General features: G+C 53.3%; 1 protein-coding gene across 8 annotated transcripts in view; it reads right to left on the bottom strand.

Moving 5' to 3' along the window:
• Window positions 1–1,188: 1,188 nt before the first annotated feature.
• The window catches only part of Rgs3 (regulator of G protein signaling 3), a 136,580-nt gene continuing 113,598 nt past the window's right edge, over window positions 1,189–24,170 (bottom strand). For 6 of the 8 annotated variants that reach the window (XM_052176593.1, XM_052176594.1, XM_052176595.1 and 3 more), the window contains 6 exons: window positions 13,794–14,762; window positions 6,975–7,036; window positions 4,185–4,286; window positions 3,876–3,937; window positions 3,095–3,261; window positions 1,189–2,141 (listed from right to left, as the gene is read on the bottom strand). In XM_052176593.1, coding sequence (XP_052032553.1) covers window positions 1,956–2,141; window positions 3,095–3,261; window positions 3,876–3,937; window positions 4,185–4,286; window positions 6,975–7,036; window positions 13,794–14,762 — 1,548 coding nt within the window. In that variant the 3' untranslated portion in view covers window positions 1,189–1,955. Of the gene's footprint in view, window positions 2,142–3,094; window positions 3,262–3,875; window positions 3,938–4,184; window positions 4,287–4,393; window positions 4,677–6,974; window positions 7,037–13,793; window positions 14,763–24,170 lie in introns of those variants that run through there. The other 2 variants (XM_052176604.1, XM_052176603.1) reach the window with 2 other exon arrangements.

Raw genomic sequence — 24,170 nt, 5'->3', positions numbered from 1 at the left:
CCAAGCCATGTCCTCTGCATCTCCAGCTCCCTGGTGGACAGACCTGTGCCCACGACTCCAGGCAAGACAAAAGATCTCGGCCAGTGCTTCTCCACCTTCCTAACACATGGCAACCGTTTAACAATTCCTCATGCTGTGGTGACCCCCCCAACCATAAAATTATTTTTGTTGCTGCTTCATAACTGTAATTGTGCCACTGATGTGAATTGTAAACACCTGTTTTGTTTTGTTTGTTTTGTTTTGATGGACTTAGGCAACCCCTATAAAAGGGTCCTTCGACCCCATTGGTGTCTCGACACACAGGTTGTGAAATGCAGTCCAAGTGGATTCCATCCAGACTCACATGCACCAGCTCTGTTGAAACTCGTCTAAGTCTCCCAGGAGAGGTAGTCTCACCCTGGACCATGCCTTGTGAGGTTGTCTGTGTGGGCATCGGGGCCTGCCCAGGTATCAGCTTGGCTCTGGGCTCTGGGGCCTCCTCTGTCCCCTCTAGGCAGGAGGTCCAGGTCTTACCCTGGAGTCTTCCTTTGTAGCAGGCTTTTTATACGACTGTATCTTTTGCTACACAGGAGAGGAAACAAAGACACAAAGGAGAGAGACTGGCCTCGTTCTCAGGGGAACTCTAGAGTCCTATTTCCTGTCACCGCTTCCACTCTTACTTCTGCTAGGGAAGCCTTGTGAGCCTGCTACCATCCTAACGGAGACTCGCCCCACTCACCTCTCTCGCATCCATCTCAGTATACCTGAATGTGCCATTAAAAGTACAGGAGAGAGGTGGCAGGGTGAAAGGGAAGAACTGACAGAAGAGCACACAGGCAGCTAGCCACCCGCTGAGCAGCCACCCGCTGAGCAGCCACCACAGGGCCGAGAGGAACACAGCTTTTAAAGCCAATCAGGCTTCCGTTAGGCTCTGTCTCTGCTCTGTGCTGCCTCAGGACCTTACCCAAGTTACCTGACTTGCTTCACTGTCCTCGTTTGGAAACTGAGGGACGATGCCAAGACCCCCAGAAGCATGTGGCCCAGCCGAGGAAATCAGCCCTCTCCAGGGCGGCTGTGTCTGTGGCACCCCCCAGAGTGGTTGGCAGAAGGTGGCAAGAAAGAAGTATCAATTGGGGTGACCATGCACCTCCCAGGCCTCCTGACCCAGGCACCCATGAAGGCCAGAGATCAGGAACACACAGAGACCAATGAGAGTGTCACAGGCCTTTTATTTGCCTCAGTACTTGTTTCTGTGTGGCCGGAGGGCACTATGCTTTCCCAGATCTCTTGGGCACCCGGGGGTGGGGGTGGGGTACCAGATTTCTGTAGCATTCCCCCAAGGCCTTGTCAGTCTAGAAGGCCCAGCTGCCACCACTGGTTCCTGGGACCAGCAAATGCCCTGAAACTGTAGGATGGTGACCACCCCTACAGGTGGCCTTCACAAGGCCTTGGGTAAGATATTGCACTTGTAAGTTAAGAAAACTGACAGGGTGAGGGCTCTCCTATTACAGCTCACGTGCCAAGCATTCAACTACTGTTTAAATAAATAAAACTCAATGGGGGAAGGTCTGAGCTGTGAGGCTCAACAGCCTCCAGGATGGACCCAGAGCCCAGGCCTGGGCCTCCTGCCCCCACCCCAGCCAGTTCTCAAAGGAACTTGGTCAGCGGGAAGTCTCCAAATCTCCAAAGCAGGGAGCCACAGCTCCTGATCTGGCTCCTCCAGGGCCCTGACCTGCCAGGGCCCTTGGTCCCCTCGTACCAGGGCGTTAAGGACCTGATGCGGCTGGTCCTCCTACTTCCTGTAGTGGCCTGGGTCTCCCTCAGGCCAGGCCTCGAATTCAAATGTCCATCTGTCTGTCTGGAGACACAGCCTCTGGGGGCTTACTTGCCCCCTCCGTCACAGGGGAGGGAGGCGGGTGGGCAGGGAGCCTACTCCGCTTGGTGTGGACGCTGAGCTGGATGGATACTGGTGGTCCCTAGAGCGGGGGACTCATCTTCTTCTGGTTAATGAGGTCCAGGTAGAGGTCAGAGCGGAGGAAGCGAGGGTAAGAGTCCTTCTCCATGAGCCCAAAGATACGTTTCTGGGCCAGGTCAAAGCAGCCCCGGGTGATGCTCTGAAGGTTCTCCTTGGTGTGTTCTCGTGTGTACGAGTCCAGGTTTACCTGTGGAGTCACAGGGACAGGGTCAGGGTTGTCTGTCTGGAGGCCAGATACCAAGGGGTCCGCTCCAGCCTCTTCTGTACCAGATGACCTGGATTAGTCAAGCGCTGCTGCATGGCGGATTTATGATGCCTGGACATGCTATTCCTTGGGTCAGGCTGCTGAGGTTTACAGCCTTGAGATAACTCCCCTGGGGACACTGCCCCTGTGCTTTTCTATATCCGGGCTAGAAGGCGCTTTTGCTGAGAGCTGTGAGCACTGTACTGTGCCTGCTCGCCTACACAGTGGACTCTCAATTCCCAATCAGGCTCTCTAAGACCCTTTTCATCTTCTGTGTGAGTGAGTGTGTGTGTGTATGTGTGTGTGTGTGTGTGTGTGTGTGTGTGTATAGGTGTAGAGGTGTGTGTGCACGCTTGCATCATGTGGAGGCCAGAAGACAGCCATGGCTGTCGCTTCCTTAGAGGCCAACCACCTTACCTTGTGAAGACAGGATCTCCCACAGACCTGGGCCTCACCAATGAAGCTACACTGGCTAGCAGGGAGCCTGAGGGACTCCTTCTGCCTGTCTCCCCAGACGGGATTATGCACCTCAAAAACCTTGGCCTGTTTGTTACACTGGTTCTGGGGATCCAACTCAGGCCTTTATGTTTACAAAGCAAGCCCTTGGCCCCAAATGAGCTATTGCCCCAGCTCAGACTCTCTTTCTAAAATAAGGAGAATATTTGGAGTTGTTGGAGAATGTCATTTGAAATTAAAACACAGGGGCTCATATTTAAAGAACTCGGCATGTGCCGGGCACACCGTAATACCTAACTAGGCCATTTTTGTTATGGACCAACATTCATCGAACCACCTGGCAGACCATATACTCTAAGAGTCACTCTGGTGGCCTCTTCCCTTCCTGAGCCGTTGGCTGCCTCCTAGCAGCAGAAAGGTTCCTGGGCCAGGGGTCTTACCTCCTTGCAAGCCTGGATCGCGATGAATTCAGCAAAGATCTTCTTGGCTTTTGCTGCCATCTTGGACTGTGACTTGACCTTCTTGAAATCCTCACAAGCTAGCCAAAACTCCAGGTTCTCCTCACTGAACTCAGTGCGAAGGAAGGCCTGGAACACTTCTAAGCCATCTGTGAGGAGAAGACCAGGCTGGAGTGAGAGGCTGTCTTCCTTGCCTCCCACAATGCACCCCATCCAAGAGCCTTGAGAGGCGACATGTTGGGAACTTAGCAAGTGTCACTCCCACCCAGAGAGCAAATGGAGAGTTTGGATGCAGTCCTAGCCCTGTGAAAGTCTTGTTGGGGCCTTGGCCTGGTTTTCCCCCTATCCACACCCCAGTGTCCCCCTCTATAAAATAAAGATTATCAATCCCCTCTCCTGGAGCCCTGTGGAGACCCAAGGGGACCTTACCCCAGAGGAGGCAGGCACACTTGGCCCAGTGTGAGCCCTCAGTACATAGAAATGTTTGCCCTTGTTCTGAGAATAGGTCCGAGCGCACAGGTCCCAACGGCCTTTTGGTAGGCAGGGCCAACTCCCACAGGCAGGGAGAGGCTGGCAGGAGCCAACCCAAAGGTAAAACTGAGGGCCTTAGTGTGCCCTGCTGCTGCAACAACTCTCTGCTCTCTGGGACTAGGAGGCAGTCAAGGCACTTCAGGAGGATGCTCTCTAGGCCGAGTTACGGGAAGAGGGGTGCGGTGGTGATTAGGAAAGGGGGAGACAGAGCAGAGCGGCTGACCCTACTCACACTTATGAAGTAGCAGCTTTTCCAGGGACTCGCTCCATTTGAGGGCTTCCTCCGAGGTAGGCCTGGAGGAGGGGAAGATCGCGTAAGGACGGTGGGCTGGGCAGCTAACCATCGTCAACTCCCACCACTGCTGCCTGGCCTTCTCCCCAGAACAGCAGCTTCTGGGAGGAGTTGCTTGCTGGACGCCAGGATTCCCCCAATCTCCTTCTAGCAGGATCCAGTAGACAAAGCCCCTTCCCCAACCCTGCTGCCCGGTCCTGGTCCTCCTCTTCAAAAAGCTGAGTTCACCAGGATGCACAGGGTACTTACTTGAAGGACTTGGTTGTCTTGTCTGTCTTGCTGGCTGTCTGGGCCCCGGGAGATTCATTCCGCCGCCTGAAGATAGCCAGTTTATTCTTCATGTCCTTGGCTCTGGTGGGGAGGGACAGAAGCAGAGAAGAGGGTTGATCAGCTTGGTCCATACAACCCCTGCAAGCTTGGAGTGCAGGAACCCGTGGGCTGCAGCGAGGGGCACCTACTCCTTCATGGTGTGCCGCCTCTGCAGGTTCCCATTGCGTGTGAGGTACATGCCTCGGGGCGTCTCTGAAGCGTCCCCCACCTTGAGACTCAGGATGGTGTGAACTGAGCGGTCTCTAGCTCCTGCCTCCCACCGGGCTTCGAAGTAAACGCACACTGCCCGCCCGAGAGCTGGAGCTCCAGCGCACTATCTCAGTCTCCGGAATCCTGGCCGGGATGACTGGACTTCAGGCACAAGCCCGGCTGGGGATTCAGACAGGCGGAGCCAGGAAATGGGAGGGACCAGAGGGGGGGGCGCAGAGGAAAACAGCCCTGCTGGCCAACCCTGAGAGGCAGCGTGAAAGGGGCATGTGTTTGCAAAGGACAGCCCCTGGGGCCAGTCCCCCCTCCCCCAGCAGAAAGCCAGACCCAGTTATTTGTGACCCACCTCCCTTGTTACCATGGCAACGAGGGGGGCAAGTCAGCAAATTGCTGAGCAGGAAAGAGGGAGGGAAAGAGGCTCTGCCCACCAGGGTGGCAGGACTGGCTATTTTTAGCCAAAAACCATTTTTAGACAGGCTGCTCCTCCCAGAGGCAGATTTTAGCCTTCAGGAAGCTGCTGGTGAGAAAAGGGTTAAAGGCCCCTTGTTCTAGTTCACACCCCTAGTCTGTGATCCCAGGCCAGCTCCTGTAAGCTCCTCACTGCTATCAGACAGGGCAAGAGGACCCAAAAGTCTTAGTAGTTCTAAGCTTGAATAACCTCAAGTGTAAATGCTATAAACTTGGGGGAGTGGGGGGAGGCGGATCATTGGACGGTTTGCTTAATATCTACATATTTAGTTTTGTGATTGAATAATCTTTTTTTAATTTTGATCTCCGTAATTCTGAGATGTAAATGCTTTCTGAAATCAAAGATTCCAAAAGAGGACTCATTATCACAATTGCAAAGCCAAGGAAACTTAAATAATTAAACTTTCTAGATAGTTTGTGGTATTTCTCCTTCTGAAGCCTAAATGTGCCTCTGAGACCATGTGTGGCGTTGGCAGCTCAGCTCTGAAGACTGAGTCAGACCCAAGCTCCCCAAGTCTGCTGAGTTCAGCCCCTTAGCCCATCTGAAAGTCAAGTTTCCTGCTTGTCTAACAAGAATGATACTCCTGCTACCTGCTGGGGTATTCAGGACTCTGGGGTGGGGTGGGTGGACAGTGCCAGGCACAAAGGTGCTGGGACCTAAGAAACTGCAGTCACAGCTGTCCTGGGGTTCAGGAACTGCTGCCCAGAGATGTCCCCCATCCCCCACCCCTCACCCCACCCCCTACTGCAGTAGGTTTTAAGCCAAGGAGTCCAGAGACCAGTGGCTCTCTGGGTCAGGATAGGAGCCCCAAAGCAGACTAGCCTCCTCCTGGCTCCTATTCCTTTGCTATGGAAGTTGGACAAGTTAACACACCTCTTCATAAGTCTGTTTCCTTCTGTAACAAGAGGATGAGGCCCATTAAAAGGGTGTGCAAAGTAAGATCACTTACACAATGCATATAGAACCCAGCACAATGAACACTGGCTATTGTGTCCCTATCCGATGCTAAGAGTCCTGTCTAAGCTTTGAGGAATGTGAACTCCAGACATTCAAAAGATGAGGCCTGCTTTTAAAGGTAGCTACAGAGTGTGGGTCTGAGGCAGTTCCAGAACTCCGGACACCCCATCCCCCTTCACCACCACCTAGAGTTCTCCTAGGTACCAGCAGCAGCAGCTCTGACATTGTAAGGATACCTCCTTCCAGTCCCCATCTGCCCAAACTGCAGAAGTGTCCATGCAGAGGATTGCTGCTGGTGCATTTCACTGTCTCAGGCTGCAGTCTGAGAGAAGCCAGTGGTTGTTGATAAAACTGGCAAGGGCATGAAGCTGGAGAAAATGGGTTCCTAGACCAGTGGGCTCCAGCCCAGCTCTGTGCTCGCAAAGAGGTCCACTAAAGGCATCATGCCTGGGGAAGACTCTTCTTCCCTGAGCTTCAATTCCTTCTTCTCTGTGGGTGCTACTGAACCTGGAGGCAAAGGTGGCCTCCCTCTGGGGGAATGTGTCCCCACTCTGGGGCATGCCCCATAGACTTCTCCCTGTAACTCTGCTCCTCCGGAGCCTCAAGACTGAAGGTTTGAGGAAGCCTATTGAGGGCATCCCTCACAACCCAGAGACCTCGTTAACTGGCACCAGAAATAAATCTTCACAAGGGTAGGGAGCCTGGGCTGGGCTGCCCAGAAAGACTTGCAGAGCACGTAGCTAAGCCAGCAGCGCCCCCTCCTGGCCATGCATGAGACTGTTAGCTTTCAGGAAGTCCAGAGAACTGTCAGTTCAGCTCTTTGCATGCCAAGGACTTGTCTAGATCACTGCTTGGCTCAGAGGCTAGGCTGAACCAGGGATACTTAGTTCCTGCCTAGCTCTGAGAAAATAATCTCTCGAGATGCTGATGGTTTATCCTGAGTCTTCAATAGCTCACTGCTCCTTAGTATCTGTCTGGGGGTGGGGGTGGGGGGACTGGGGTACAACCCTTACTTCTCCCAAGTCTGGGGTGGAAGGGAAGGATACCAGGAGACAATCAGGATCTTCCCAACCTACATGTTTTTGCTCTTTCTCTTCCTGGAGGCTTCATCATCATCTGCGAGGTCAGTCCCACTCATCTGCAGAGAAAACAGAGATGCAATGTTGTCTGGGTACCCAGAGGCTGCTGCCCAAGCTCAGGACACAGGGCTCCAGCAGCCTGGAAGCAGTCCGGTGAGCCCCAGAGTTCCATCCCTGACAGAGCTCCCAGATCAAGCAGTCAGTTTCTTCCTGGTTTGTGGGGATGCAGAGAGACAGTTGTCACTGGGAACAGAGTATCACTTCAGACGCCCAGGCTGTCAGGTGGCAGGGCTCCAGACAGACTTCTGCTGTGTGACTTGGCTGGTCACTGCCCCTTTATGATTCTCCATCCTTCGGTTTCTACAACCAAGACCCTAATGGCTAGCTCGGGACTTGGAATCTAAGGAGACGGAGAACATCCCCTTGCCTTAAGGCAATTCTGGACTCCCTAGGGCTCTTGGGACAGCATCCAAACCCCACCACACGGCAGAGAATCTATCATAGGACCCGGTACAACCAATTGCTATATCGTCAGTAATTGCCAGACCAGTACCTGTTCTAGAAGCCCCTTCCTTGGCCCCAACCCAGTAGAGTCCTTAGTGACTCTCCTTCTTAAGACAGATTAAGACACCTTAGCCAAGCAGCTCCGACGCCTCTGCCCCCAGGAAGCCTTTCATGCTCTCTTTATCTCTCTTAAGATCCCCACCACAGCCAGAATGGTTTGTCTGAGCCCTCCTCTGCTTGGCTCTGAGTTTCCCATAGGAAGCCTTAGGCAGACTGATCACCTTCACGTGGTCAGCATTTGTCAGATAAATATATCCAAGAAAATGCAGCCTGGGACACTGCATCTAGGAGTCCTCAGTGCTGGATCCAGGGCCTCCAGTTTCATCCCTGTGTCTCACCACAGCCTACAGTCTATAGCCCCAGCTCCCTGACTTTGCCGGACTGTACCTCCTGCATGAGAGGCCCTCTCCCTGATATCCTCCATCTTCTTCTAGCCTCATACTCTTCATCTAGCTTCTGTCACATTAATCCTCCTAGAAAGTCCCTAAGTAGAGGCTCATTGTCATTTGTCCAAAGAACCCTAACCATTTAAGTGACAGAATCCATTTATGTAAATCAAGGGACTGTCCACCAGAGGGCGAAGCACTCAAGTGCCAAAATGGCACAAGGTGACTTGTTTCCAAGGAAAGAGTCAGGAAAGACTGCCTCCTTCCTGAATCAGTTGCCACACCAGAGCGTGTACGTGCACCCAGGGGTACCACGCCATGTGCAGAGCCAGCCCCAAGCATCTGTGCTGCTTCTATCAACTTGGAAGACATTGTTTGTTTGTTTGTTTGTTTGTTTTGGTAACAGCAGATGCCTAAGGTCGGTTTCCTGCCAAAACGGTCAGAAGATTCACCAGGATAAAGTGTGGGTCCCCAGTCACCGACAAGTCTTGTCAGCCAAGGTTTTCCGACCCTGCTGTGCCTGACCCACAGAGACACAGGCTGCAGTTGTGCTAACCTACCTCAGCAGTGCTCGGAGCCCCCACCCGTGGGAAAGGACCCACAGAGCTGGGTTTCCTCCCATTCTAACCTTGACTTCCGCACTTTATCAGCCCCACACAATGGGCCTGGGGACCACTCCCGCCAGCCACCACCCCCAGTCTCTACACTGCTGGGAAATGGGCTCTTCCTTCCACTACTGGGGGGGTGGGGTGGGGTCATCTTCAGGAGGGACCAGTCCCAGTGGGAAGCTCTGACCCCGGGTCTCAGCTCTCAGGCAACTAAGAAACCTTAGCACTAAAATATGGCAGGGAGCTGCAACCAGGAAGACCAAAACCTGAGCCAGAAGGCAGGATTCTCCTGGACCCTAGCGCTTCTTCAGTATCCACACTGGCTACAGCCCTGGGTCTTTGGAGGTGCCAGTGTGACCCCCAAGATCCTCTTCCTCCAGTTGCACCAAAGCCGTCCAGGGCCCAGTGTGCAAAGGGGCAGCATCTTCCACCTGTCCCTACCCCTCCTCCATGACCCCACCCTGATGAAAGCTGAAGTGAACCGGGAGTCACTGGCCCTCCCTGAACTCTGGCAGGGATCCCCGGGGCCTGCCTGGCCTCACCCTGCCACCTCTGGGACTGAGAGCTCGCAGTCTCCCGGAATAATAACTATAATTCTTATTGTCATTACCACTATAATTACAGTCATGATTAAGAGTGTGGCTTCTAAACAGCCTGGATTTGAATCCTAGCTCAATCCCAAATTAGCTAATTGACCTTCGCTGTGTTCCATCTGCTTGCCACGTCGGTTTCCTTCATCGGTAAAATGAGGGCTCAAACTGGACCCCACCTCACAGGGCTGCTGTGAGTCGACAGACACACAGGGATGGGGATAAGGGGTGGTTGTCAATATTCAGCAGCCATTGTGCTGCTGAATGTTGCACCAGGCACTGTGCTAAAGTCTGTAGACATGGATGGTCTCATTTAACCCTTACAATCCCAAGCACCATTTGCTACTATTTTCCCCAGTTTGCAGCTGGGGAAACTGAGGCCCAGAGCAGTATAACTTGCCCGGGCTCTGTTTTCTTCCTTTTCCTTTCCTTTCCTTTTTCCTTTTTCCTTTTTTCTTTCCTTTTTTCTTTCCTTTTTCCTTTCCTTTTTCCTTTCCTTTTTCCTTTCCTTTTTCCTTTCCTTTCCTTTTATATGTGAGTACACTGTAGCTGTCTTCAGACACTCCAGAAGAGGGCATCTGATCTCATTACAGATGGTTGTGAGCCACCATGTGGTTGCTGGGATTTGAACTCAGGACCTTTGGAAGAACAGCCAGTGCTCTTACCTGCTGAGCCATCTCTCCAGCCCATTGCCTGGGCTCTTTGAACTGGCAAGATACAGAGAATTTGGGGTCTGGCATCAAAGGCCAGTAAGTAGGGTTTGAGGGCTCCCCTATGAGCAGGACCCCAGCTTGTTTCCCCCCTTGGTCCTGGTCTGACTCCTGGGTCATGTGGCCATGTGTGGCCACCAAACTGGGTCCTGTGTGACCGTGTGGCAACAGTAGTCTGTGCACTAAACTTATTTATATAGGGAATTTGAATGTAGGAAATATCTTTAAGATTTTTTTTTTTTAAATAGAAGCCTAGAAAGTGTTATTCCACCCTGGAGACCAGGGGTATGTATTTTCGAGTCTTTTTATCTGACCTTTTGTGACCTTGTCCAAGACAACCATGACAACCCTGCAGTGGGGCAGGAAGGAAGCAGAGCCAGGAGGGGGCCATCACTTGTGTTTCCTCGATGTCAAAGAACAACCAGACAAGGCCGAAGTATCTAAGTCGGTGACTCCTAGGCTCACTCACACAGTTTTACCTAGCGAGCCAGCATTCGCTGAGCTGGGCCTCCAGGGATCTGGCAGCAGAGGGCGCCATGAGCCGGGTTGGCTCCACGCAGCGGCCAGGCCCAAGGAATGATCCTTCCCCAGCTCCCTGGAGCTCCCCGGGTGCCTGGGAAGGCACCAAGTCCAAGCGGGCAGTCTATGTAGTGTGCGCAGCTCTAAAACATGGCTCCCAGTGGACTCTGCTCAGGACACATGGGCAGGATGTCTGCCACACACCATGGGGCTGCCACCCTGTAGCAGGTAGCCTGTGCTCAGAGCCACACAGCTTGGTCACACAGCAGCACGGCAACTCTGCCTGGCCTTCCTGACTCTCACATCATTACAAGATCACTGTGTTGTGCGCCGGGCTTTTAAACGGTCTGATCTAGAACTCTCTATATCCCGGGATGACTTCCCAGTCGAGGTCGGGGAGTAGGCAGAGCTGAGCCTGTCTCCACAGCTGCCGACTCTCTTCATCACCTCGGGAGCCAGACCCAAACCAGGAGAGTCATGAGGAGAATACACCAGGCCTCTCCCTCTGTGGGGCTCCTATCAACTTGGGATCAGGGAGGACCCAGGGGCAGAGCCACGAGACTCACAGAAGAGTTTCAGCTCCTCCCACTGAGAAGAGCACTGACCAGCAGCAAGGCAGGGGTAGCTTTGGCCTGTTGCCCTTGAAAGGCTGAGGCAGGAGAACCGGTTATGAGTTCAAGGTCAGTTACACAATGGTTTCTGAACTCCTACCTCAGAAAAAAGAATTGGCAATGCTATGGGGTTATGAAGGTCGGGACAGCTGTCCGCCTCCACTTCCACCATCTTGGCAATGTGCTAACCACTCATGGGGGTCACCCACTGGGAATGGAGTGACAGATCTTGCCTTAAGCCCCTGCATCAACCTCCGTGAGCCTCCCAGCATGCTCTGAAACAGGAGAAGTTACCATAACCGCACGAGAGAGCACACAGGCTGGGAGGAGGCAGGGGCTAGCCCAAGACCCTCTGCTAGTGAGGAATGGTGCTCCGTCAGGGGCTCGTTGAGTCCCGGTTTCCTTGCCCTGGATGGGTTTCTGACTGAAGTTGGAGGCAGGAAGGGGAAGGAGAGTGAACTACTCAGAGCCTGCAGGGTGGAAGCCACGTGCTCTAGAGCGGCCCCCACACACTAGGGACAGCCGCTGGGGGCCCTGGCAGCTCAGTCACACAAGCCTGAGAAATGAAGTGGTAACAGTGGAGACCGGACCGTGGGCAACACAAAGCAGAGGCAGGAGGGACCTGGCACAGACCTGCCAGGCCTCCAGGTGAGGCACCTGTCCTTAGGAACTGGAGTCACGGTCACCCGAACGGAGGGACAAGTTGGGATGCATGTATGAGTGTGTGTTAACTTCCCTGCAATAAATAGTTGTGTTAGAGCAAGGATGGTGGGAGAAATAGAACCAGAAGGGCAGGGTCTAGTGGGAGGCAGGCAGTGGAGGCCTAAAGTAGGTGGTTGGGCCCTTGGTCCTCAGCCGCCCTCCTCGAGAGAAGGGGAGCCAGGCCTGACCTTTGTGGCTGTAGCAGCTGCCTCGAGGACTGGCCTGAGGGGTAATGGTGGATTTCAAACTTAGGCAGGTATCAGAATCCTCGGAGTGTTTGTTCAAACTGCAGGGTCTGGGGACAAGCCCTGGAAATTCTGGTTCTAGAGAGCTGGGCTGGGGATGAGAAGTCACAAGGTGAGAGCATACCCTGGGAACTTACAGATAAGGAAACCAAGTCACCTGCAAGCCCTGGGGGTTTAGTCCTTGTGTCCAGACCCAAAACAGTTCACGGTCCGCAAGACCTGACCAACTTCCTGCAGAAAATGCCAGGTCTATAGTATTGTTGGTGGTTCCAAAGCTGCAAGGGCTTGGAGACCATGTCCCCACAGGGCAGCTAAGTAAGCTGGGATCAGTTTAGTGATGTCTGCCATGGGTTTGGCTAGGGAGTGGCAGTAAATATGTCACCTGCCTAGTGCCTATGTTCTACACTTCGCTTAGTCTCCATTTATCCTAAATGTATTTGACCTTACAGGTCCCACTGTGGGCATCTTTTTCTAGGTTTCCTGGAAGGTCCCAGGGTCTCTCCTAAACTTTTGGGTCCCGGAGCATCCCCTTGCTTTACAGTTGTCATAACAACCCTCTAGCCTCGCAGATGCACCTCAGTGCAAAGGAGCTTATGCAGGGCTCCCTGAGGGTTTCTTCCACAGTGTGCTGTCAATCACGTCCTGGGGCCAGGCTCTTCCGGTTCATCTCCACCCACTCAGGGACAAGGAGTGCTGTTAAGGCCCACTTTTCAGGGAAGGAAAGCAAGTCCCCGAGGAGCTGGTGACTCACTCAAGGCCACACAATAGGTAAGGGATAGAACTTAAGCTTAAACTGGCTGGCGGACTTAAAGGCCACGGTGTGGTTTGTTCTGCTAGGCTAAGTCCCCAACCCACGCAGAAAGCCCTTTCTCATTCCTCCCTAGCTGAGATCCAGCCCCACTGCTCCCGTAGCCTCTGCCTCGGTACTGAACACAGGCCTGGCACGAGGCAGAAAACCTATAAACATTGATTTGCATGTTTATAAACATTTGTGCAAGGCAAACAACAGAGTCCTTATGGGCTCTGGTCTTGGAGTCAGACTCCAATTCTGGTCCAGACACTTGTAAACTGTGTGATCTGGGTCAAGTTATAGAAGTTCTCTGGGCCTCAGACTTCTCATCTGTGAAATGGACACAAAATACTTTAGAGCACAGAGCTGCTGGCAGATTAGTGTGTTGGTGGGAATTTCTTAGAATAAACATATATATGCTGGATTTGTTGCTAGCTAATTGGCCATGCCTGGACCAGATCTAAAGTGTAATATGGGAGTGGGAGGGGTGTGTGGAGACTGGAGGCTAAGCCTGGGCTGGGTGCCAGGCCTGGCCTTCTACCTTGTTGAGAAAGGGTCTCTTTCATCGTTTGCTGCTTCCGGTACCTATGAGGTTCTGGGCATGCTCACAGCTCTGCCCCCACACCTTGCCACAAGAATACTCAGATTATGGAGGTGCATTGCCTTATCTGCCTTTATGTGGGCTCTGGAGAATCAGACTCGGGTCTTCACACTTGCCTGCCAAGTGCTCTGCCCACTGGGTCATCTCCTCAGCCCTGTGAGGCTTAACTTCCCTGCTGCTATCTCAGGCCTCTTGAACCCAAATGCATGATGTTCTGAGCTAAGCCACACCTTCTCTGCCTTCAGCATAGAGCAATGGAGCAGGGAGAGCACGACATCCGGTCATGTGGGGTCTCCCTCTTGGCACCTTAAGGCCTCAGTTTTGTCTTCTACCAAATGGGCAGAAGGTTCATCGGAAAGTCTGTCAAGGAGCAAGGGTGGGACAGGGAAGTATGGTTCCTTCCGGCAGCCACTATAACTGCTCTCTGAATCTCATGGACCCGCCCTCTAACCGTCCCCCACCCCCACCCCCACCCCATTCTTCTTCTTACCTTCCTGTGTCCCGTGAAGAACAGGGAAAGGTGGTGCATGGAGCCTCCATTGCGACCCAGTTCTTTTTTGAGGGTGCGGGGTGAAGGGATGGCCCAGGTGGATGCGGTGCCCTCACCATCAGAGCAGTTTAGGGTGGTGTCAGAGGCAAAGCAGGGTCCGCGGGCCTCCTGCAGCAGGCTTCCCTCGCTGTGCGTCCGGCGCCGCAGCGAGTTCTGCACACGCAACGAGAGGCCGCCCTCGGCGCCTTGGCCAGTCGCAATCAGGCTGCTGCGCTTGGCCTCAGTACGATCCCCGTAGTTGTCATCGCTGGTGTCGTCCTCCTCCTCTTCCTCGCCTTCTTCCCCCTCCTCTCCCTCTTCTGCATCCTCGTCCTCACCAGAACTGCCCCCCTGGGCCCCGTCCTCCTGGCTGTAGGCACTATCCAGGCGGACCTCGGGGATCACAAAGTTAGGCCTGGAGGCTGGAGGGGCAGCTGCAGTGCCTGCTGTTAGCTCCCCGGAGCTGCTGGTCTGCTCAGCAAGGGCCTTCTCTGGGGGAGAGCCCTGGCTCGGAGGTGACTCTTGAGAGGGTAGATGGTTCTGGACGGAGGCAGAGGATTCTGGGATATCAGGGGGCTCTTGACTGAGCAGAGGGTCCTGGCTAATAGGTTCTTGACCAGCGGGGAGGCCCTGGCAAGATGGGAGTTCTGTGGTTGGAGAGGATCCCTGGCCTGATGGGGAGTCCTTGCTTGTTGAGGTTTCTGGGCTTTGAGGGGGCTTAGGACAGGTTGCTATGTCTTCACTAGATGGTGACTCTGGGCCAGGAGCAGCTTCTTGACCTGAGAAGGAGTCCTTCCTGGGAGGGAGGTCTTGTCCTGGAGGAAGCTCCTGGCCAGGAGAGGGGTCTTTGCTGAGTGCGGGTTCCTCAGCACCTGGCCCCTTCCCCTCAACCAGGGGCATCTCCTTCTCATCGGCCTCTGTCTCAAACATCTGCAGCACAAAGAGGAAGAGAGGGCTCAGAGATTTGTGGGGACCACGGCAGCCCAGGCTCACCCTCTCTGCATGGGAAGTCCTCATCTCCCTGTGTGTGTAAAGGACACCAGGAAGTCTCTGCCTTCATGAACCAGAACTAAACCCAAGCCACCACGCTGGAACTGTCAGCATATGGAACAGTCTCGAATCTCGCCAGAGGGTCACCACACCAGAACCAACAATTAAAAACAAGAGCCCAAGTGAATCAGTCAAACAAGAATTTGCTCTAAATGTTGAGCACGTATTTGAAACCAGTCAACTGAATGAGAACCAGAGCTTTCAAGTGTTACTCAACATCTGGAATGATCAGATATCACAGGCACACGGAACTTCACCGAGAGGTTATCCACCTAGTGTGAGAACCTCAAATATTCAAAAAAAAAAAATGAATGAATGAATGATGAAAACGGCAAGAACAGCATTAGTTCCTACCTTGTGCCCAATGGAAGGAGCCCTGGGGATTCTTTCTGGGTTCTGACAGTAGGATTCATTTGCAAAGAAAGACACTGTCCTCTAACGGGAGTGTAAGATGTTGCTGTCTCAGAGGAATTAGTGTCCAGAGCACATAGAGAATGTCATATCTGCCCCCAATGCTGCAGGCATACGCAGGAGGAAGCAGGCCTCAGGCCTGGGTAAGGCTTGGCTGAACTCAAGTGCTTGGAATGCCCAGCTAGTTCTACTTAGAGCCCAGTTTTCATTCTTCAAACAGCTATATCTACACAAAACTAATGAAATAGGACACCATATGCACAAACACCCTGGGACGCTTTAGCACGTGGGAAAGTATGCTCGGTGCACATTGGTGCAGAGCCCAAACACAAGGTACCCCAGCATACGAGCTCTGACTTTTGCTATAGAGATCACAATGGCCATTTGATGGACAAGGACACTAAGCCCCCAGAGCAATGACCTAACCCTTTTTTATTGCCCAGTTTCCCAGAGACTAAAAGGCCGTGCCTGAAGGTAGGCGGCACAGTGAAGCTCTGGCTAGGCCTCTCCACTGCGAGTGAAGTGAGACATCCCAGGTTCCTGACAGCTTCAGGGTGCTGCACACACAGGACAGAGGTCACACAGATACCTGGGAGCAACAGAGCGGATGTGAAAGTACACTGTGGTTAGAGCCCCCCTCTTCCCCCTTCTAGGTGCAGGAAAACAGAAATGTCCTACCAGGCACAGGAAGTGGAAACCAGCCAAGGACTATGAGATGACCAGGCCCCAGGAGATGGCTACTCAGGGACCCCTCGGATCCTAACATGTGTCAACCTAAATCCCCATAGCTTAGACCAGTGGTTCTCAACTTGTGGGTCTTGACCCCCTTGGGGTCAAAAGACCCTTTCACAGGGGTGACCTAAGAGTATTACAAAATATATTTCCAGTGCTTTTAGGAACAGAGACATCTGTCCTGTATCTGTCTCTGGGCAGGATGCCACACCTGGAACTGCATTATAGCCTGGAAGTATGGTGATGGATCTAGAGGGAAATTCTGAACTCAGAGCATCCCTACAGAGCTGTAGATGCAAACACCCAGGATTAACGTTTGCCTCTGGGATGCCAAGCCTCCTGCTCCAGATTGCCAAGAAACTGGGGGCCTGAGCTTCAGCCTCTCCAGGCTGTGTCCAAATAGAAAAGGAGATCATCCAGGAACAGGAGTCTGAGGGTCCTGAGCAGTGAGCCTCAATGACTTGTCAAAGTTTCCGTGCATGATTTGGAGGTTAGGCTGGGGCCAGGGCCCAAATCTCGCTCCATTCTTTGTAAATCTGCTACTGATCTTAACCTGAAAACCAAACCTATCACCCGAGTAGCAAACCCATCACCAAATCTTGGCCTGAGTACCAAAACTATCACCAACTCTCAGGCTTAGTAGCAAACCCATCACCAAATCCCAGCCTGAGTACCAAGCTCATCACCAAATTCTTATCCCGAGCTCCAAACCCATTATCAATCTCAGCCTGAGAACCAAACCTTTCATCACCTATCTGTCAGGCAATATCTGCATCAGAAAGCAAATTTTCCTTCAGCAAGTTCATGCATGGTACCCCATATCTACACACACACACACACACACACACACACACACACACACACTTCTGCCATAACCAGACCTGCATTTGCCTCTTATTGTCCTGGGAAAAAGATGGAAGGAAACAGCTGCTAGGTGCCCTAGGGCCTAGCTCAGAATGACACTCACAGAGGATTCCAGTGAATTTCTCCTTTCCTGGGGGCCTAGGGGAAGGGCCTAGACCTGTCCCACAGGTGCCTATTGGCAGAGCCTACCCTATCCCCTTAGGGGAAGAGCAGCAACAAGTCCCAAACCAGAAATGCAAGTCAGCCTGCCTCTGTCAACCCAGCCCTAGTCTGGGGCCAAAGCAAACAAAACCGGGAGGAGGGGAAGTGCTGCTGTGGGGAGGGGGAGGGAGCAGCGCCTGTCCCAGCGGGCCCCACCCTGAGGGGTCACCCAGGAAGTCACCGGAGCTGAAGGGCTTTCAGACAGCCGGGTGGTTATGAGCTCCGGTACCCTTTCAGACTTGGGCTTTGGTACAATGGAGCCACGTTTTGGCTGTGCTACCCAACATCTCCTTACAGGAACCTAGAGGGACTCACAGGCTCTGGTTAGTTTCTTCCCAGTGTGTAGCCCAGGAGACATACTGACACAATGGCCACTTATTAGGAGTCTCATTTCTAGAGATGGGAAGCAAGAGGCCTGAGGCCATGAGACAATTACCTAAAAAAGCTGAGACTCTATGCAGGATTAACACCCCTGCCTCCTTGTCCCAGGTGTCCCATATACTGGGGGTAGGGGGTGGGGGACATGTCTGGAAAGAGAGGGAGCAGACTGTGAGTATGCTGAGGCCCGTCTACACCAAGTCAGTGCTTCGCAGATAGGGCCTAGGACTCCTCATTCTATGCCAAGCTCCCGGGCAGGATCTCTGCATACTGTGACCACTGTGGGCAGGTTGGGTCAGGTCAGTGTTCCTAGGAGAGCTAGCTGGGGTGGTAGCGGCTTGAGGGCAAACTAAGAACCCCAGAAGTGTGGAATGGCAGGAGGGGATACAAAAAGGGGAAGAGGGAGAGAGGTCTCGGGATACACAGCAGGGTGGATTGCCCTGAGAATGGCATGAGCATAGATTGGTGTCTATGTAGAACCAGCTCTGGCAATGCTGGGAAGACATGGGGGCAGGGCACCTCTCATTTATTCAAAGGCACTGGGGGAGGGGGTGGCAGGGAACAAGGAGATAGACCTCGAGGGAGAAATAAAATAGTGGTTAGCCAAGCCACGTGTTGAACGCTCTAGTAAAGGAAGTGCAGGTGGTGGGGAACACACAATTTGGAAGATGCTGCTACAGGCTGGGGTGGCAAGAATCCATCCAGGGTGCCCCAGGGATGCTAGCCTGCTCTGACAGGGCCTTAGATCCCAAGCATAGCAGGCGGTTGCTCCCTGACAGTGACTGTATCTCTCCAGGTCCGTATCCCCCCTAAGTCCGTATCCCTCCAGGTCTGTATCCCTCCAGGTCCATATCCCTCTATCTATCATTTCTTTGGCAAGGCTGGAGCAGGGTTAATTCTGTCCTTGTCTCGCCTGCTAGCAGCCACAGGAAATGAGCCAGGCCCTCTAAATGGAGCCATTGCCCAGGGCCTAATCAAATCCTCTCCCAAATGCAATCCAGAGCTTGGATCAGGCTGGGGAATGGTGGCATCGATGATGCCCAGAAGCTCCCGCTCTCACCAGCAGTGGCTGCTGACCTCAGACGCCCACTGGCTACGAGGTGAACGGGTAGTCTTAGACTGCTGGGAGAGACCTGCTCAGCGCCGTGCAGGGGCTGAGTCTGGAGCCATCCCTGTGGACCCCACAGGTAACCTGGGGTTCTCGTGTTGATGATTCATGGAGGCCATCAGATGTCAGGCACAGCATATGTCCTCGAAAGCCGCTTCCTGCTCTGGGTGGGAGCGGAGGTGCTGGTGTTTGCCTCTGTCTTGGGTTGGCCCTCACATAGGTCAGACTATTTCAGAAAGAACACTGATTGGAAAGCCAGAAGACTGGGGTTATGGTCCTTAGTGATATACATGAGATCTCTGGCTACCTGTTTTTTCCCACCATGGTACAGAGAGGCCAGGAAAGTGCTTGTGGAGGCAGGAACTTGTCCAAGCCTAGGAGAGGCCCTCAGAGCTCTTGCCGGGCTGTGGCCCTCCAGGCCTCCCTTTTATGCTGGACTTTGGATCCATTAGGTCTCCAGCTCCCAGACCTCTGGCTCAACACTGACTTCCACCGACCTCAGACACTTGACCCAAACCCAGCTTCCCCATCCAGCCTCAGCTGGCTCCTCTAGGACTGGCTTTTAGACACGGAGCCTACAGCCCCAAATGCTGCCTCTGCCACCAGCTCAGTCCTCCACACTGTTGTCTTCCACACCTTTGTCTTCCATCCTCCAGGTCTTCAGCCTGGTCAAAGCCTGAGAGAATAGTGACCAGACGTCACAGTGGTGATAGCCTTGGACACTGAACCTGGGTACCCTGGGCTTAGCCTCACTGCACCTCTGTTTCTTCAGGTTTAATATGGGATTAAGAACAACTCATGGTATTGCTAGTAAAATAAATGAGCTATCATATGTCTAGAATTCAGTACTGTGTGGCGCTGTAAGTAGCCAGTACATAATAACTACGACTACCCCTGACATTGCTGGGCTTGGAACTTGCCCAAAGATTTCCTCTGACTGATCCACTGAACCCTACTCCTCTCCGTCATAGGCCACTCCGCCTGTCCATCAGGATCTGCTCCAGGTCCTTCCTCTTATCCCTGCACCTCCCTCATGACCATCCCCTACCAGTCCAGGGCACCCTCTGCATTTTCAGGCCACCCCTTTCCCGAGGCTAGATTCTATCAGCTGCTTTTACCTGAGCCTTACAGAACTCTGCAGCCAAGCACTGTCCCAGCCAGGCTCAGTGGGCACAACTGTGCTTTTAGGGTGGAAGAGAAGAAAAGACATGAACCATGACAGCACCTGACGAAGGTCAAGATCAACACCAGCTACCGCCTGCTGTGTAAAGGAGAAATACATCCTGCTGCGAGGAGAAGTGGGGTATTGGGAGGTCCTTGTTGAAGCCACAGAAGGCAGGGAAGGTTCACTCAGAGGAGGACCACGTGACATTTGCAAAAGCTTGAGGGAGGGTACGTGGCGCGCAGGTCGGGGGCAGAGTGGGAGACCACTTCTGGATACCCACTAAGCTCCGCCAGCCTCATGTGCCCCGGACGGAATACATTCTGAGTTCTTCACTCCTCTGACCCCTGTATGGTGTCACTATCAGTTGCTCAAACCAAATCTTATACACCGTCCTCTCATCTGAATCTTTCACTACCACCCCGGACCCCGAGGCCAGTCACCAAATCCTCAGGATAGTCCCTCTTCAAACCTCAGGCAACTGTCTGGCAAGCGGCAGGCTGAGCACAGGGGACAGAGGGCAGAACGGAACACCGCGCCTTCTGCTCAATTCCCAAAACTGTGCTAGAAAACGGAACCTATCGATTTTCCTTTTTTAAGACTCTTTCTACTCTCTCTGCATCTGTGCCACATCGTTAGCCCCGATCCAAGTGGTGTGGGGCTCCCAGTGGCTGCCCAGATCCTTCTGGCTAATTTCTGTACTGTGCTAGAAAAACTGTCTTATGGAAGTCTGACTTACCACTTCCCTGTGGTATCTCTCCTGGGACCCCACAGTGCCTCTTCAAATCCAAACTCATCCTGGAAGACCCGATGAGCATCCATCAGATCTCCACTGGAAGGTCCTCGATACAGAGCTCCAGGCATCTATACCAGGGCCTGGCCTATACGTCCTTAGTGGTCAGGCATGCCCTTCCCTCGCTTATCAAGACCAGGCCCTGGCTATCCCCCGTCTCCTAGAGGAACTCAGAAAATGCTTACAGCACCCAACCATGTGCTGGGCACCAGAGCCAGACAGCAACAAGATCCCTCCCTGGCTGGGAGGTGCCAGCTCTGTGGAGGAGAGACTGGGACAAAGGACCAGGCCGGCTTCTCCCCTGTACCCACCCCAGCCCTGCCCTAGGGGCTGTGGGAGCTGAGGCAGCAAGGATTGGAGAGGTTTATGGAGGAGGAAATGGGGGAGGCAAAGAATTGGGGACTCGAAGATGCAGTTGGAGACAGCGTGAACTGCAGGAGACAGTGCCATGCTTTGACGGGGCAGGGCTCTGTGTGTGCTGAGGAATTCCTGTCCCACTCTGCGAGCAGAGCAGCGAGCAGCCTGCGGAGGAGCAGCAGCGAGCAGCCTGCGGAGGAGCAGCAGCGTTGGGCTCATGGGGCCATGTCCTAGCTTCCCTAAGCCGCTCTCCTCACTTCTACTCGTTTGCTTTTTGATCTTTTGCAAGTTACTTGACCTCTGAGTCTGTTTATTTTCGGAATGGGGCCAGTGGTCCTGACCTCCCAGGGTTGCTGGAAGTGACTGAATATATATAAGCAAAAGTGAGTCGTGGTGGCCAGTGAGCAGTGGGGCTCAACGGACAGTCCCCAATCCCTCCGTGGTCATCACGATCCATTCCCGCTCTCTCTATGCCGCCTTCCTGATGCCACCAGAGCTAAGTGGACACTGTTTTGGGGGGTGATATTCTAGTTCCTGCACATACCCAGGCCCCGCCCTACACGTGTGGCTACCGCCAGTGCCCTGAGTGGTCTCCAACTGCAGCACAGTTCCCTGTCCCAGCCCATCCCACTCTCGCCCTCAACCCTAAGAGCCCTGCCTGCCTCTCTGCCTCCTTCTGAGCTTCCACAGCCTCTGAGGTAGAGCTGGATAGGGAGAGACTGACCTGATCCTTCACCTGTGTTTCTCCCCCAGAGACGTGGCACCTCCAGGCCAGGGATGGGTCTTGTTGGTCTTTGGCACCAGTGCCTGGCACAGGCCTGGGCATGTGGCTAGGCTCTGGAGGCATTTGCTGAGTAACCGAGGGGGTGAGGGTAGGAAGGAGACGGGGTTCCAAACCTCGTGAGCCAAAGCAGAGCCACAAAGACAGCACAGGGGAGGCCTGGCTAGGAAGCCTAGCGCTGCCTAGGGCCTGTCAGCAAGGGCTCACAAGGACACACAGGCAAAGGACCTAAGGCACTCACATATATACCATGACATACGGACACACACACACACACACACACACACACCCTTCAATGCCTTCTTTTTCTGTTACCTCATCATAGTCTTTCCTGACCTCTTTTGCTTCTTCTCTTCCTTCCAAGGATGCTTCCCGAGTGCCCATGGAGCAGGCACTATACAGGGCAAGAGTGAGTAGTGTCACAGGCAAGGCCTGCCCTGGCTCCAAGTGACTGGTCACAGCAGGGCAGAAATCCGAGCCACATACCTAGAAACTCTCCTAAACCACGTCCTTCCCAGCATCCACTCCAAATAAGGCCTGCCTGCACCATCCTATTCTAAGTTCATCAACCGGGATCAAAACGCTCTGCCATGCCGGGAAGACCCCGGGAAGGACACGGATAACACTGTGGTCCTGAGGCTGGCAACCGAGACCGGGCGGGGGAGTTGGGGTTGATGCCTGTCTCCTAGTCAAATGCCGAAGCCCGCCATGCTATGGTGGGGTACCTGGAGGCAGGGCCTGGAGCACAGCGGTGTGCCGCATGCAGTGGTGACCTCTGCTCACAGGAGGGCACCGTGGGCCAGCGCTAAACCGCATTTCACTAAGCAGCAGCTTAGTGAACAGGAGCACTCTGAAAGCGAGAAATGATGGGGCAGCAGGTCATGGTGGTGAGGAGGTGGGAGAACTCAGGGTTCAAATCCCCATTCCACTCCTAAGATTAGTGTGGGACCAACCTCTTCAAAGGCTGCAGCGGCCTTGTATGTGAAGAAGCATCGCATCCTGGCTCGAACGCCAAGGCCCCACATCCCAGCAGTGCCTGGGGACAATCTGCATGGGCCTGACTCAGCATAGGTGCTCAGTAAGCACCCACAAATCCTAAAGTCTTGTTCTTAGTCCTTTCTGTATCAGCATCACTGACACTGTCAGTTTGAGCCCCTGTTTCCAGTTCTTAACGCATTCTGACCCTTAGAACAGCCTAGAAAAGGAGCATTCGCAGCTACTTAGCTCAAGGCTAGAAACTGAGACCTGTACCAAAGGCTCAGAATCTTAGGAGGGGGGGTCGGTCTACACCTCAAGCTTTCGCCTTGGTTCTGTCATTTGAGTTTCCTGAGAGACCTAGGCCAAGTCACTCCTCTGCTGGGTACCACTCTCCCAGATTGTCTGCTCAAAGGGATCAGATCTTGGCCTGAGGCATGGCCAGGCCTCTGTGAGAGCTGAAAGGAAGGAGAAGCAGACCTGTCCACTTTCCAGGACACCTGCCTTATCTGTCCGCATTGTTCCTCCAGCTGTGGGGCCTGCAGCACTGGGGCTGTGGTGAGCAATCCCTGAGACGATCAAAGGCCTGGAGTGCACAACAGGACACTAGGCTCAGTGGCAGCCCTCCCGCTGAAGGTCGCCCTGACGGGCCCTCAGGCACACCTGGTCACACCACTGAGTCCCAACCCACATGCCCCATCTCTGGGAGGGGTGATGCTAAGCTGGGCTGGGCTGGGTCTGCTGCAAACTCATCTCCTAGCTATCTCTGTCATGAGACTCTCCCTCTCTGAGTCTCTCAGAAACCTGAGCAAATCATTCTTCTGTTTTAAAGCCTCCAAGCCCCTAGAGGCAGCTAAATCTGCTGATGCTCAAGTGCTCCGTATGAAATGGCGTGTTTGCTCTCCCACAGACATCACCACTAACGCATCTCCTCTTCCCCAGCGCCACCGCCAGCCAATCTATTTACAGTATTGCAGACGCACACTCTCCCCGGCGCTCTACACCTGAGCTCACAATGCTGCCCCGCTCCTGTGACAGGAACACCAGCACCTCCTGCCTCCATCCTACCAAAGCTCAACCCACCCTGTCACAGGTCTGTATTTGGCCCTGACTTCTGACAGGGTGACAATGTCCCACAGTGAGAAAGGACAGTCTCTTTGATAAGTTGAACATCTCCTCTGGGAAGATGAATGTGAACTTCTGCAACACGCTGTGCGGAAAAATCTATTCCAGATGGGTTTCAGGCTTAAAAATGAAACACAAAATGATTAAAACTTCAGAAGGTCCACCATATCTGCGGGGTTCGGGTCTGCAGAGTCAGCCAACCACGGGTCAAAAATTCAAAAGAAAAAGATGTTTCATCTGTATGGAAAACTTATAGACTTTTCTTCTATGTCATTGTCCCCAGAATAATACTGTATAACAACAATTTCTAATAAATAAACCTACCGATGTCTACACAGATTGGGTAACTGATGGCATCTGACCCTTACAGCATCCAAGGATTCACACTGTTTTGGGGTTTT

Source organism: Apodemus sylvaticus, chromosome 3 (genome assembly GCF_947179515.1).
Source record: "Apodemus sylvaticus chromosome 3, mApoSyl1.1, whole genome shotgun sequence".
Taxonomy (NCBI): Eukaryota; Metazoa; Chordata; class Mammalia; order Rodentia; family Muridae; genus Apodemus; species Apodemus sylvaticus.
The sequence above is the reverse complement of the archived record's forward strand: the minus strand, read 5'-3'. Positions and strand labels throughout refer to the sequence as shown.